Source organism: Chroicocephalus ridibundus, chromosome 1, assembly GCF_963924245.1.
Source record: "Chroicocephalus ridibundus chromosome 1, bChrRid1.1, whole genome shotgun sequence".
Lineage (NCBI taxonomy): Eukaryota > Metazoa > Chordata > Aves > Charadriiformes > Laridae > Chroicocephalus > Chroicocephalus ridibundus.
Window position 1 is genome coordinate 20679012 of NC_086284.1, and position 13796 is coordinate 20692807.

Consider the following 13796-nt stretch of genomic DNA (forward strand, 5'->3'; position numbering starts at 1 on the left):
ATAATTAATAGTGTGCTAGTGGTTAAATTACAGCCAGAAGTGAATGAAGGGGAGAAGGAAACCGCAGAATGATGACCAGAATTGTGTGGGTAGAGCTGAATGGTCCTTGTAGGAGTTTGCTTCTATAATGGACAATTATCTTTGTCTTCCAGTCTAGAAAGATCAAAATATGGAACTAGTTTATTAGCTTCATTTTGGTGACAAGTATCCCTGAGGCAGTGAATGTATTACAGAAGTATGGTTGTAAGCATATATATTATGTAGTTGCTTTTATTCTTTCCCAGAAGAGAGCATTCTTGCTTCAGGCATCTACAAAAGCAATTTGATTTAATAAAAGATTAGACATTACAAGGTGGGTTTGGTTTTTTTCTCTGAAAAATCACCTTGATGTTGAAATCCCTTGATATTGATATTCTCAGTTCAGCTATCACTGTGTCATTTTGGTGGAAAGCCATTTTGAATAACCTGGGGATATGACAGGCCTGATCTTGCATTTGGTGTTTGTGCTTCTTACTTCTCAAGTGTTGTTTTAGGATTTCTTTAGTTCTTTGTATGAAATTTCTTTTAACTTTACCAGTTAAAACATTTCTTCTAGGTCATCTTTTAAAGCAGCTAAGAGTTTGTCATTTGAAGAGGAAAGTCAAAGAACAACTATTACTCTTTTGAATGAAAAAAGCAAAGAAGAAACTGGCATAAGTTTACAGGTACATGTGGGCGCTTCATAATGCGAAAGCAAACCTCAAACTGTATTTGAAAGTTGTCCTCATGCTCTAATTCAAAGGGAACTCGACTGCCTTTTGCTTTTCAACCAGTCCACCTGAGGCCCAGCGCTGCTTTTTTAATAACATAGCGGAGAAGTTAGGTAGTCCTGAAGAGTTTTGCTAGACTAACAAAACTTTTCTTCCTGTGATGGCAGCAGGCTCAGATACTGCATAAAGGAAAACTAAGCAATGATAACAACATGTTCCATGGCGGGACTTGTAAAACTCACATTGATATGTATAAAACTCACTTGAGCTGCTTGCAAAAGAGGTAATTCTTTGGTTTATGGTCTGTGTTCTAGGACCTTCTCATGGACATATATAGAAGCATTGGAGAACCTGACAGTCTCTATGGCTGCGGTGGAGGAAGAATGTTGCAGCCATTAGCACGGTATAATTTATTAATGTTCTTTTGTTCTTTAAATTCATTGCTTTCATTTATTAGTAAGGAACTTAAATTGAAAACTTCTTGTTTACTTACAACAGGATAAGAACATACGAGCATGAAGCAGTATGGGAGAAAGCCCTTGTAACATATGACCTTGAGGCAAGCCTCTCTCCATCTACTCGCCAGGCAGGAATAATAGAGGTAATTTTATTTCATAATAGGAAATTGTTGCGTGAAACGGGGCCATGGAGGAATTGATATCCATAATATTGAGAGTAATTTGTAGTGAGTACAAAATTGTTTTAGGACTAAAAGAGATCTCTTCGGTCATCAAGTCCAGCCCACTGTCATAGGCATCCAAACTGTATAATATAACACAACTCAGTATTTGTCCGGAAAACATTAAGACTTCTAGACCTCTCATCACTCACCTGTCATCGCTGTCTTGGGTAATGAATGTTGCGAAATATTTCAAAATAAATATATTTAATTTTATACGGAATTTGGCCAGCTCCTAAAACGACAGGATATAAAAAGTAATGTAGTTGGTTATTTTTGCCATCTGATGCTTTAAACCTCTCTATTATGGCAACTATCTTACTGAAACTGGTATTTCTGATAAAATAAATAAATAGAATTGATGTTGTCTTATTGATGCCTTAAAAATATGTTGCTTTTTTAGCTTAAAAATGTTTATGCCAGTTCTGTAATAACATAGCACAGGTATATCTGTGTTTCACCTCTTTTCATTTTCCTGTAGTACTTTTCTTTTCCTACCCCAAATTATTTAGTATCATTGTTAAAATTCCATTGTGTTTCTCCTTCATAATGTCTGCACACGTAACCGGGATAAGTGATCACAACTGCAAAGTCATTTTGGTCTTCAAACAGATAGGACTTTAGGAGTTGCAGGAAACTTCAAATCCCTACTAGGAAAAACAGTTCATTAAGAAGTAAAACCAGTTTTGGCTTACTACTCAGGAACGATGGAATGGAGAAATGGGAGCAGACAGTTCATTTGAAACACAACATAGCAATTTATTTCAAAGACTGCCAGCCACAGTAGTAATGAAACTTGTTTTTCCGGGATTGCAGGTATCAATAGTGTGATTAGTAGTCTTATTAAAAAGTTTTCATCTTATATAGTGCTGACTTAAGAAATACTTATGGTTCAGCCTTACCCACAAAGGCTTCTTTGTTTCCCAAGGTAAAATAAAGCCTTTTAAAAAAACAATTCAGTTTATTAAAGGAGGAAAACCAACTTTCAGTAATTTTGTTAATTCCAGGCTTTGCAAAATTTTGGGCTTTGCCACACTCTTTCCATGTATTTAAAAGGACTGGAACATGAAAACACTGAGTGGTGTGCGGAACTACAGGAAATACGCTACCAGGCAGCATGGAGGAACATGCAGTGGGGCCACATCTCTTCTGTCAAGTAAACCAACTTGCTTTTTTGCTAGTTCTTTAAGTGAAAGGCAATGGTTTCAGTTGCAAGCAAAAAGATGTAATTAGAATATAATTTCTATGAAGCAGGTCACCTAATTTATCTTAATCATTGAATTGAAAAGCAGTCTTTTTCACTTAGACCTGTCTGTTTCATATGCAAATCACTTTTCATTTTGCTGGGAAACTGTTTGCAGTTGATTCTTCATTTTGATTGTTCATAACTATAAACCAAAATTTTCCATTTTTAACTCAGATAGTAGGTGCATCTTAAGTACATATGAGGGACAGATAGTTTTTAATGTTTAATTTATAAGCAAATGGGGAAAACATTACTTGGTAAGCCACAAGAGGTTGTCAAGACCTGGATAAGGAAACATCGGTGTTGATTCATGGCTACTCTTTCATAAGGAGTAATCTCCGCCCTTGTGTAATGTTGGATGCCTGGCATTAGTTATTTCATGTTGTCTGGCCAGGATATAGGGTGAACTCTGTCCCTTAGTACAGCTACATCATCGCACGTTTTAGGAGGGATACAGAATAGCTTCACTACATTTTGGCAAAAGCAGAAGTTACATGATGGGGTCTTCAGTAACTCCTCCTACGTTAACTCTTAGTGGTGAGGAGAATGGAGGATGTCTCCTGAGACTCTTACAGAGAGATGGGTCTGGGGGACTTACTCGTGGTGTGTGCATTCTCTTCTCCTGCACTGCCTTTAGATCATTGTTTAGAAGGACCTGAAGGACTTCACAGACGTGTCCTTTTGAAGGGCATCTGTCATGCCACAATCAGAATGAACTTCATACACATGGGCTGTCTTTGTCCCTGGGTTAGGGTTTGTATAAACCTCTTTGGTTATAAACCTCGTAGGCAAACAGAATATTCAGCTTTAATACAGGGGCAGAAAAACAGCATCTAAGATGAAAAGAGATAGAGTGAGATGGCAGGGAAGAGAAGGGTCAAGAAGAAGAAGAAAGAAAAGTGAAAAGGGCAAAGAAGAGAAAATTAAATTGAACACTATGGGTGTTTTCAGCCTTCCAATTTTCTTTATTTTTTCCTTTTTAAAAATATTTCTGAAGGTAAATTTAAAAAAATTGTTGATTGTGAAGTTGCATACATACTGTAATATATATCTTTCAGCATAATACTGTGAGAAGTGTGTTATGATTAAATTTTTATCGTGCAGTTGGTTTTGTGTTGTGTTTTTGATACAACCTTGAACATATTCTTCATATTCCAAACATTTTGACCATTACTGTTTCTTCTTTGTTTTAAAATAATAGCTTGAATTTATAAAATACTACATGAATTTAAAATTTAAGGGTTGCATTATTTTTTATCATGTAAAACATACAACTACAGAAAATATACTACTAAAAAAATTTGTCATAAAATTTTCTTCTTTGTAGAGAAACAGTTTTCCTTTTATTTTATGTTATTTTTGTCTTATTATTAAGAGATGAGACAGGAAGACCAGGGTACCATGAATCATTGTATGATGCTCTTCAGTCTTTACGAGATAAGGAATTCTCTGCTTTCTATGACAGTCTTAAAGATGCCAGGTAACTGTATGCAAATATTCTCCTGTTAGAGAGCGTGTGTGTGTGTTTGTAGTCACAAGTTATGTATAAAAGATTGTACTGTGGTTTTATGGCCTTAAATAAAGACTCATGCATAGAATAAAATTAATACTTCCGGACTGCAACTTGATTTCTAAGTTTTTTAACTTTTTGTGCATATACAATTCGTGTGCTAATTGAAGATACGTTTCCTGTAGTATACATACCTTACTTTGTGGTCCTCTTAAGTGGATTTGAATGCTGACTACTCTTCTTTAGCTGAGCTATGACGTAGGCTTTGGAGTTTATATATGCTTACCATGTATTCATTTATTGACAAACTTAGTTTTGGAACTTCAATGGTAATACAAAATAACTACAAACAGAATAATTTTGCTTTTTAAATTCTGTTCACTGTATGGAAATTATGTTATAGAACTTTGGAATTATTTGTGGATATTAAAAAAAATAATTTGCTATTTCTCTGTTAAATCCACAGAGTGAATGAAGTAGAAGAGCTGTGCAAAGGCAGCCTTGAGTCTGTTTATTCATTATATCCAACTCTTTGCAGACTACAGCTAATTGGAGAGTTGGAAAATATAGGTCTGCTGTTCTCCAGGTATTTTTTTTAAGCTTGTTTCATACTTCTTTCTCAGTTTTCAAGATTTTTGGTAATCAAGTCTAGCACAAAAATAAAATTACTTCAACAAATTGTATTCGTGAACATCTCAAACTTCATCTTAAAAATGATATGGATTTTAGCTTTACTATGTGAAGACAAATCTAGATTCTCTTTGTTTCTGGACTAGATGTATTCACGGTCTAGTTTTAATTATTTGATATTATGCCAGTATTGTATTTTAAATAATTGTTTTCTTTCCTTTGTTTTGAGTTTCGTGGTATACTCCAAGGTAGCAGTCGTATCTCCTAGCCTTTGGTTTACTAAAGTAACTGAGTCATCCTCTTCTAGTTTCCTTTCTAAAAATGTTTTCCGTTTCCTTGGTAATACCCATAGATCTATTGAAAGTTGTTTCAGTTTGAATCACTTTCTTCATGGACCACTATTACCATCAGTATTCTATCTGAATTCTTAATGTTGCCTTTTAATTATAGGAAGGTATTTATCTCTGTAGTGCTATTAACATTGATTATTTTTTTTCTGCTGTAGTCGTTTGGTAGCTTATAGTCATACTACAGTCATTTAGCATGTCCAGGACCTTATGAACCATTGCTATTTGCAGTTAATGAATCACCTAAGAAAATAATATGTACAGTGACAACCTACACAGCTTCAACGTCACAGTTTGGAATTTATTCTTATATTAATCCATATATAACCTACATAATAAAATAGGAATCTTGGTCTCTAATCTTTTAAGTAGTCTTTTTCATAGCCTACATTTAATCTTTTAAGCAGCCCTATCTTTGAATATGATCCCCTTTGCTGACGGACCTTTAACACAACTGTTTTTGATGTTTAATCAAGAATGTTTACAGTGGAGTCGTTCACCTTGCTAATGTTGATCTCTTGATCTTCATGTCTATTAAAACTGGAAGCCTGCCAGTTTATTCCGCGTATTAATCATTGTAGGGTTTTACGGACTGTTTCTTGAACTGTAGACTGTGAACTGCCTCGGTAGTTTACTTTTGTTACTCATCTTGCATTTCACTAATACTTATCGAGAATTAATAACGGTTCTTTTTTCTTTTGCTAACAATTGCAGATCTGTTACTACTCAACAACTGAATGATACTTATTTGAAATGGCAGAGACAGTCCCAGCTTCTCAAGGACAGTGACTTCCGTTTCCAGGAACCTATCATGGCTCTGCGCACTGTAATTTTGGAGATATTGCTCGAAAAGGAGAATGAAAATACCAAAAGAGAATGTATTAAAGACATCCTGACCAAACATCTAGTGGATCTCTCTAGATTGGCAAGAACTGCTAAAAATACACAGGTAAAAAATTCCAGGAAAGATCAATGATGGATGTTCAGTTTTTTAGTTTATAAAATAACTTCATTTTTTAACAGTACTAAAGATTAACTGTATTTTAAGTTTATTCAATGAATCAATTAGTTGGAGACTTAAACTATGTAGAACTTACTCATAAATTGTATTTATGGGCATGTTTTCTGAATTGTGGTCATAACTATAAGCTACTCTATGAGGTAGATAATATCAAAATGAAATTTTTAGTGAGAATGCTCTTATAGCTCTGTTACTTTATTTTGGTGCAGTCTTTATATATCCAGTTTTCATTTGCATCACCCTGTTGCGGTGTTCCAGAATAAAGCTGCAGGAAGAACACCATTGCATCTGTGTATTTAGTGTTGTCTTCAAGGTTTTATACTCTCAAAACACCATTGCACTGTGGTGCATCTCTCTCTGTGAGTGACTTAATGCAATGGTTTCTGCAGCTGCTAGTGCATTTAAAGTCCAGAGTCAGCCTTGGCTTGTTCTGGGTATTGCATCTGGAGTAGTAACTCAACAAGAATTTATAGATCAACAATAAAACCTCTGCAGAAAACAGTTCCAGCTAAATACATAACCTGGAAAGACGTTCAATGCTTCACATATGTGAAACTATATTAAACTTTGATTTCAGGAAGGTTCTAACTCTTTTTGTGAACAATGATGAAATCAGTAGTAATGGCTGTCTTTGATTTCATAAATTTGCAAGGTTTACTCAGTGCCTCTGAAATTGTTTGGGAAAATAACTTCTTTAGAATTTTTTTATCTCATGCTTGCCCAGCCACTAACACTGTAGTGATGAGTGTCCTTTAAGAGCCTCAACAGAATTTTTTTTTATTTTGATTTTTAGTTACAGAGGAAGATTAAAATTGGGGTGCCATATTTTGGAAGGATTTAGAAGGTTCTGAGAGATTGAGCCAGTGCATTTCCGAATGCACTTTCATTTCAGCCTCTTCAGCGTTGTAGGTCATGTGCAACCTTTGGGGCATACTTCTGGGCTTTATCAGTCTTTCAGACCATGGAAGGAGAACCCTTTCCTTTTGACAGTAGTTGACAACACTAAGTGTCTGGATGGAGGAAAGTTTTTGAGGAAGCTCTCTTTGCAACTAAAGGCTTTTCTTCCTCTTTGGTGCCACTACCATCCGTCAAGAGAAGGAAGAGTGTGCCATACAGAATCATCACGCTGACCACTAATTGAAGTACTCAGACTTACATTGGCGTTCACAGGCATTCTTACATTTTAATTGTTTACCTTGCTTATTTAAAAGTTTCATCGATTTGATTATTGGTTGGACAGTTTGCGAAAATACACTTTAGTCTCAATATTTGACATTGTTATAAAGAGTTTGCTCTTTGTGCTGTCATAGTGACATTAGATTGCGAAATAATGAGGATGTTATTTCACCAGTGACACGAGTTAAGAGGGAGGCAATTACCTCCAAGTAATGTAAAATGTTAAACATTGGTGCTTTATTTGAGAGTCTGTGAAGTTTAATTCCATAGTTTATTTTTATTGCAAATCAGGCTTTTCTGCAAGTATATAGAAAAATAACAATCTCTTTGCTGCAAATAAATTCTTAGCATTGGATAGGCAGAATATGCTGCACAAGTAGAGCAAATGAAGATGGAGTTGCTGTGAGATACATGTATTTGACTTACAGAATTGTCTATAAAGTTGTTTTCAATTTCAGCTTCCAGAAAGAGCTATGTTTCAGATCAAACAACACAATCCAATGGGACATGGAGTTTCTGAATGGCAACTAGAAGAAGCTCAGGTTTTCTGGGCTAAAAAGGAAGAGAGTCTTGCGCTGAATATTCTTAAAGGGATGATAAAAAAGTTAGATGCAGATTGGTTTCAGGTATGTGTTTTATAATGTATAAACTTATGGGAATTAAATTATTTAAGATCCTATTTTCACTTTCTGAAGTTTTCCTTTGGAAGAAAATTGAAAGGCTGTCTGCAATATTACTAAATCTGTTTAGTACTTTCAAAATGTCTGAAAGCAAAAAAAAAAATCTGTATTAGCAAATCTTATCAGGGTGAGAGTCTGAGAGAGTGGCAAATGTTAGAATTCATTATTCATTATTTTGCCTCCACAGCCACCACTGTGAAATATATAGCTTTTTAAAATCCGAGATGATTTCCCTTCATAAAAAATTAACTTGTTGTAAACAAAACTGTTACATAGAAGTATATCATCTTGTTCTGTGACAATAGTTAAAATAACTAATGGCCAACCAGTATTGTTTTGGCAGAGAATCGTAGAATCAGTTAGGTTGGAAAAGACCTTTGAGTCCAGCCATTAACCTAATACCGCCAGCTGCACCACTAAACCATGTCCCTCGGCACCACATCTACTTGTCTTTTAAGTACCTCCAGGGATGGCGACTCAACCACTTCCCTGGGCAGCCTCTTCCAATGTTTGACAACTCTTTCAGTGAAGAAATTGTTCCTAATACCCAGTCTAAACCTCCCCTTGCGTAACTTGAGGCCATTTCCTCTTTTCCTATCGCCTGTTACTTGGGAGAAGGGACCGACCCTCACCTCACTATGACCTCCTTTCAGGTAGTTGTAGAGAGCGATAAGGCCTCCCCTCAGCCTCCTTTTCTCCAGGCTGAACAACCCCAGCTCCCTCAGCCGCTCCTCATAAGACTTGTTCTCCAGACCCCTCACCAGCTTCATTGCCCTTCTCTGGACCCGCTCCAGCACCTCAGTGTCTTTTTTGTGGTGAGTGGCCCAAAACTGGACACAGTACTTGAGTTGGGGCTTCACCAGTGCCAAGCACAATCACTGCCCTAGTCCTGCTGGCCACGCTATTCCTGATACATATTACGTTGGGAACTGTAATGGTGTACATATTTTTGTTACAAGAATAATAATAATAATGATTTTATCTCTGGCTCTTATTGTGTAAAAAAAGACTAATACAGGGAGACACTAGTAATATGTTTTATGCTAAAGAAGCATACCTCTGTTGCAGGCATTTCCCTGATGTCTGTAGGGAATCTTTGTGCAAAGGTGGGAGTATGAGTTGAGGCTTCTATTTCAGGGGGGCTGACGCTGTATCACAAAGTGTACAGAAATTCCAGGCCAGTTTTTGACTGATAAATGTTTACTGCTGTACCTCAGACGACTTTGTCCCATGAACTAATCCATTATCTAGGAACATCAGTGTCTCATGGGGTGCTGTTTCACATCTTTGAATCCTGCTCCATTTACAAACACACTGAGCTCTGAGTTTTATGTTGTACTTCTGAAATGGAATCTCACCTCAGACAGGGGAATGTCTTCTCATCAAATTCTACTTCAGCAAGTGCCTCTGAATCTTAGTTATCTTAGATATTTTTGTAAGCTTTCGGAAAAATTCTGTCACTTGATATGATTGCTTCATGAAGCAGTTGATGAGGGCCTCCAAAAATTTAGTCCTCCTCCCACCTTCCAGTGCTGCATTTTCCCTGTACACATAAGGGGGTTTTGTATTTTTGCAGCCTATGGTATCCTTCAGTATTTCACCGTCAGCGTTGCCATCTTGATCTGGTGGTCTTTAATATGTACCCTATACTAAAAGTATTTGGGAAACTTGTCCTGCTATACAGTTAAAGCTGAGCTGCCAGTCTGGAGGCAAGTCCTTTGGAAACCTCCTCCATCATCTTGTCAGATCACTTTTAACCAAGTTTACGTGTAGAGGTCTGTCTGAAAAAGTTAATGATCGCACATAGTTACCACGATTCCTGAACGTTTCCTATGGAGTGTACCATGCTACTTCAGACTAAATGGGGATATCCCAATTCTGGAAACATGTTGTGAATTTATTTAGTTTTTATTACATTTTGTCATTGTTTTATTCTGTTTTTCATTGTTCAGACTCTCAGCTATTTAAATATATGTGCTCTCCTTTAGTCTAACATAGAATGTGAATGTGGTTTAAAGTTACTGACTACTGTAGATGTGGATGGTAAATGACTCTGTAGATACATTATGTGTAATACACCCGAGTGATTGAATTATATTCAGTGTTTAAAAGCTTTATGAATTGTCTGCCTCATATGTAAAAGGTATTTTTATTTGATGCCTCCTTCTCTTTTTTTTTTTTCCCAAAACTTGCTTCTCAAAGGTTGAGAATGATCCTCATCTGAAGTTGATATATACAGAGTGCCTGAGGCTATGCGGAACCTGGTTAGCAGAAACATGCTTGGAAAACCCTACAGTCATCATGCAGAAATACTTAGAAAAGGTGCGTCCAGTCTTTGAAATGTGCAGTCTTTGAGATAACGCTGTGCTAAAATAGGATGTTAAAACGTCAAGTAGATTATTAAATGCAGCCTTTATTTTTCTGGATGGAAAATATGTTTTCTTATAAAAATATTATAGTTTCACATAATACTGTGTAACACTAATCTTATAAAATATTCAAAATATGGCTTTATAGAATTCACAGTAATATTGGCTTAGAAGTGCAGTGATTACAACTACTCATCCAGTTTCCTTTTCCCATTCCACTCCATCCCCATCCTTTCCTTCTCAGGGCAGATCATTCGCTTACCACGTTTTGAGTATGGGCAATGTATGTGTAACATTCGCTTTCCAGGTGTTGGAAAGTCTTGTTCTAGTGTTTAAAAGTACTGGTTTGGTTTGGTATTTTTTAAACTCTTAGTAGTAGAAACATTTTTATTAATATTTGTCCACTCTGCATTTCTTTATTTCATGCTAATTTGTGAAACTCTATATGGTTGCTTTTCTCTGTTACTCTCTACATGGTTTCTTCTCTCTGATGATTTGAATCAATGACACGACACTCTCATGTAATTTTCTTTTCTTTTTGGCACTTTTGGACTATCTTCTATTTTTTCCTCACCATCTTATGATATAAGCTTGTAAAACTGTTGTAAAACTTCATGCCTAGTTACTCTAAAAGATAGATAGCTGTAGGAAACTCCTGTATGGTTATTACAGCTGTTTCATACAGGATAATCTTTTTGACTGCTTGCACTGGAACGCTTCTCAAAGATTAAATTCACTTAGGAGAAGAATATTCAGACTGGTAGGTTTTATTTTGTGTGCATGTATGTTCCATCATAGGCAACATTAAGTAACCTGTTTGAGCGGATGACCCTGCTTGAGCAGCGGGGTTGGACAAAATGACCTCCAGAAGTCCCTTCCAACCTCAACCATTCTGTTTTTCTGTGATAATAGAGTTTAATCAAGTATGTGCAGCACTGTTAATCTGATTATCAGTCTTATCATTATTGTAACTTCCCTTCTAGGCTGTGGAAATTGCTGCAAGCCACGGTGGAGACGGCAGCGATGAGCTGAAGAAAGGAAAGATGAAGGCTTTCCTGTCTTTGGCTCGTTTCTCAGATAATCAGTACCAGCGAATTGAGAATTACATGAAATCCTCAGAGTTTGAAAATAAGCAGGCATTACTGAAGAAGGCCAAGGAGGAGGTCGGCCTCATCAGGGAGCGTAAAGTTCAGACAAATAGGTGAGCATTCAAAGGGAGAGGTGGTTACTATGGAGCTATCAAAGGCTCCATCTCTACTAATTCTCCGGGCAAGTGGTACAGCATGGGTCACATCTCTGCAGCTCCGTTTTGCCTTCTCCACAAAACAGTGGCCAAATCTGTAGTGCTTGCTGCAAATAGTTTCTGAACTGTGCCTGAACATGATCTAGGAGAGTGCTAGGTAGTGTGGGCCAAAACTAAGCCAAGGAGTGTTGCAGCAGGTAAACAGTGTGCATGATCATGGGCCAGAATTCACATTTATTCTCTGGACTTGTTCAGTTTATTTGACAGGGAAAACGTTACAGAGTAAAAATAAATGAGTTTGAGATTTTTCTCCTTTACAAATTTGGTCAAAGAGAGGAATTCATCTTAATACAGAATTCTTAAAAATTTAGTAAAAGCAATTGCAAGCGACTGGAAAAAATTGAACTTCAGCTGTTGGAAACTGAAGTCTTTACACAAATTACCTATACTGGATATTCACATTTATACTAGTATTGAGATTAAATCTTAAAAAGAAGAAAGACACTGACTGAAAATTTACTTTAGAGTGGTGGGTCTGTGTGGACGTACACTGAAGAAACAGCTCCCACAATTTGGTTTCTCAATTGTTTATTTTACCGTGCTTGTACATACAAAACAAGTTAAAAAAATGTTCAATTAGTAAGAAGACTAGGGATGGCCTTGCTGTAAGTTCATTAAGAGATAATTTGTTGTTTAAAAGTAATGTCTGTTCACATAGATACACAGTGAAGGTTCAGCGAGAACTGGAACTGGATGAATGTGCCATACACGCCCTAACCGAGGATCGCAAACGCTTCTTGTGTAAAGCAGTGGAGAACTATATCAGCTGTTTACTAAGTGGAGAAGAACATGACATGTGGATCTTTCGACTCTGTTCCCTATGGCTTGAAAATTCTGGAGTTGATAAAGTCAATGAAATGATGAAGGTATGTGTCTGCTGTTGCTTTTCCTTATGCTTTGACGTTAAATTACCCATCTTCTCCTTCTCCTCCTGTGTTTCTAGAATGTGAATTATAGTACTGTGCAGTATGCTTTCCTATGTATCTCTGCAACTTTTTCCTCAAAACTTGCTTTTTTCAATCATCATTGGTTGCTCATCAGTTAGTTTTTCAACAGAGAGCTGTAACTCTCAATACATTTTAATTTAACTTAATTTAGCATTTTAATTTGAGAAATCTGTATGACTAAGCATACCTCATGATCTTTCGCTGTTGTCACCTTGTTCTTTACATGCCTTGGATATTACTCATCTTCAGCACCCTTTAGTACGTTATTCTAGTTTATATTATATACACTTCTAGGTGAAAGGATAAGCTCTTAGATATAACACAGTAGCCAGGGACCAGTAAAGTTCTCATTGTCAGGCGAGTTCTGTCATTTCTAGAATCGTGCAGGAAAACTCTTAATTCTGACCAAAACAATTTGTTTATAACAGAGATCTGTATAATTTAATTCTTTGCTTTGTGTTATAATTAACTTTGAAAAATAGACAGTGTTCCTTTACTCTCATTTTTTACACATAATTATTTCTTCTGTTAAACTAAATTGTAATTTTTTTTCAATTTGGATTGTCTCTTGCCACAAAGAATCTAGAAATTAATTCTGGATCCATCTGTCTAAGCTCTGCTCTAATAGAACAGAAAATAGTAGTTTTCTTATGAAGGACTTGTAGCATTCAGGGGGCATGGACCAAGAGGGTGTGATAGTCGCTGGACTGCCGTTTGATCACACAGCAATGATTACTCTCAGCTTAAAAAAAAAAAAAAACAAAAAAAAAAACAAACCACAAACAAACAAAAAAAAAACCCAAAAAAACCCAACAAACAAAAAAAACAAAAAGCAAAACCAAAATTGCTAGCCCTCACCTAGTAAGGTAGTACCTGGTATTTTTTTTGGTGTTCAGTACAGCTTTCTAACTTAATTTTCTCTACTACAGAAAAATGCAGAGAAGATCCCTTCATACAAGTTTTTGCCCCTGATGTACCAGCTGGCTGCTCGGATGGGAACCAAGATGATGGGTGGTTTAGGATTTCATGAAGTTCTGAATAATGTAATTTATGTTTTTTGTATCTAAAGATACCTTGATTGGCTTAGTAGTGCATATTTCTTAATAATATGTATCTTCCATTGTGCAGTTATAGCTAAA

The 13796-nt window shown here is 36.3% G+C and overlaps 1 protein-coding gene across 3 annotated transcripts in view; it reads left to right on the top strand.

Moving 5' to 3' along the window:
- Positions 1 to 13796, top strand: part of ATM (ATM serine/threonine kinase) — a 75397-nt gene that overhangs the window by 47030 nt on the left and 14571 nt on the right. For all 3 annotated transcript variants that reach the window (XM_063330444.1, XM_063330435.1, XM_063330452.1), the window contains exons 40-51: positions 596 to 704; positions 1064 to 1152; positions 1248 to 1350; positions 2436 to 2584; positions 4050 to 4154; positions 4651 to 4770; positions 5876 to 6110; positions 7817 to 7984; positions 10241 to 10360; positions 11391 to 11608; positions 12369 to 12576; positions 13587 to 13700. In XM_063330444.1, the coding sequence (XP_063186514.1) occupies positions 596 to 704; positions 1064 to 1152; positions 1248 to 1350; positions 2436 to 2584; positions 4050 to 4154; positions 4651 to 4770; positions 5876 to 6110; positions 7817 to 7984; positions 10241 to 10360; positions 11391 to 11608; positions 12369 to 12576; positions 13587 to 13700 (1738 nt within the window). The remainder of the gene's footprint in view (positions 1 to 595; positions 705 to 1063; positions 1153 to 1247; positions 1351 to 2435; positions 2585 to 4049; positions 4155 to 4650; positions 4771 to 5875; positions 6111 to 7816; positions 7985 to 10240; positions 10361 to 11390; positions 11609 to 12368; positions 12577 to 13586; positions 13701 to 13796) is intronic.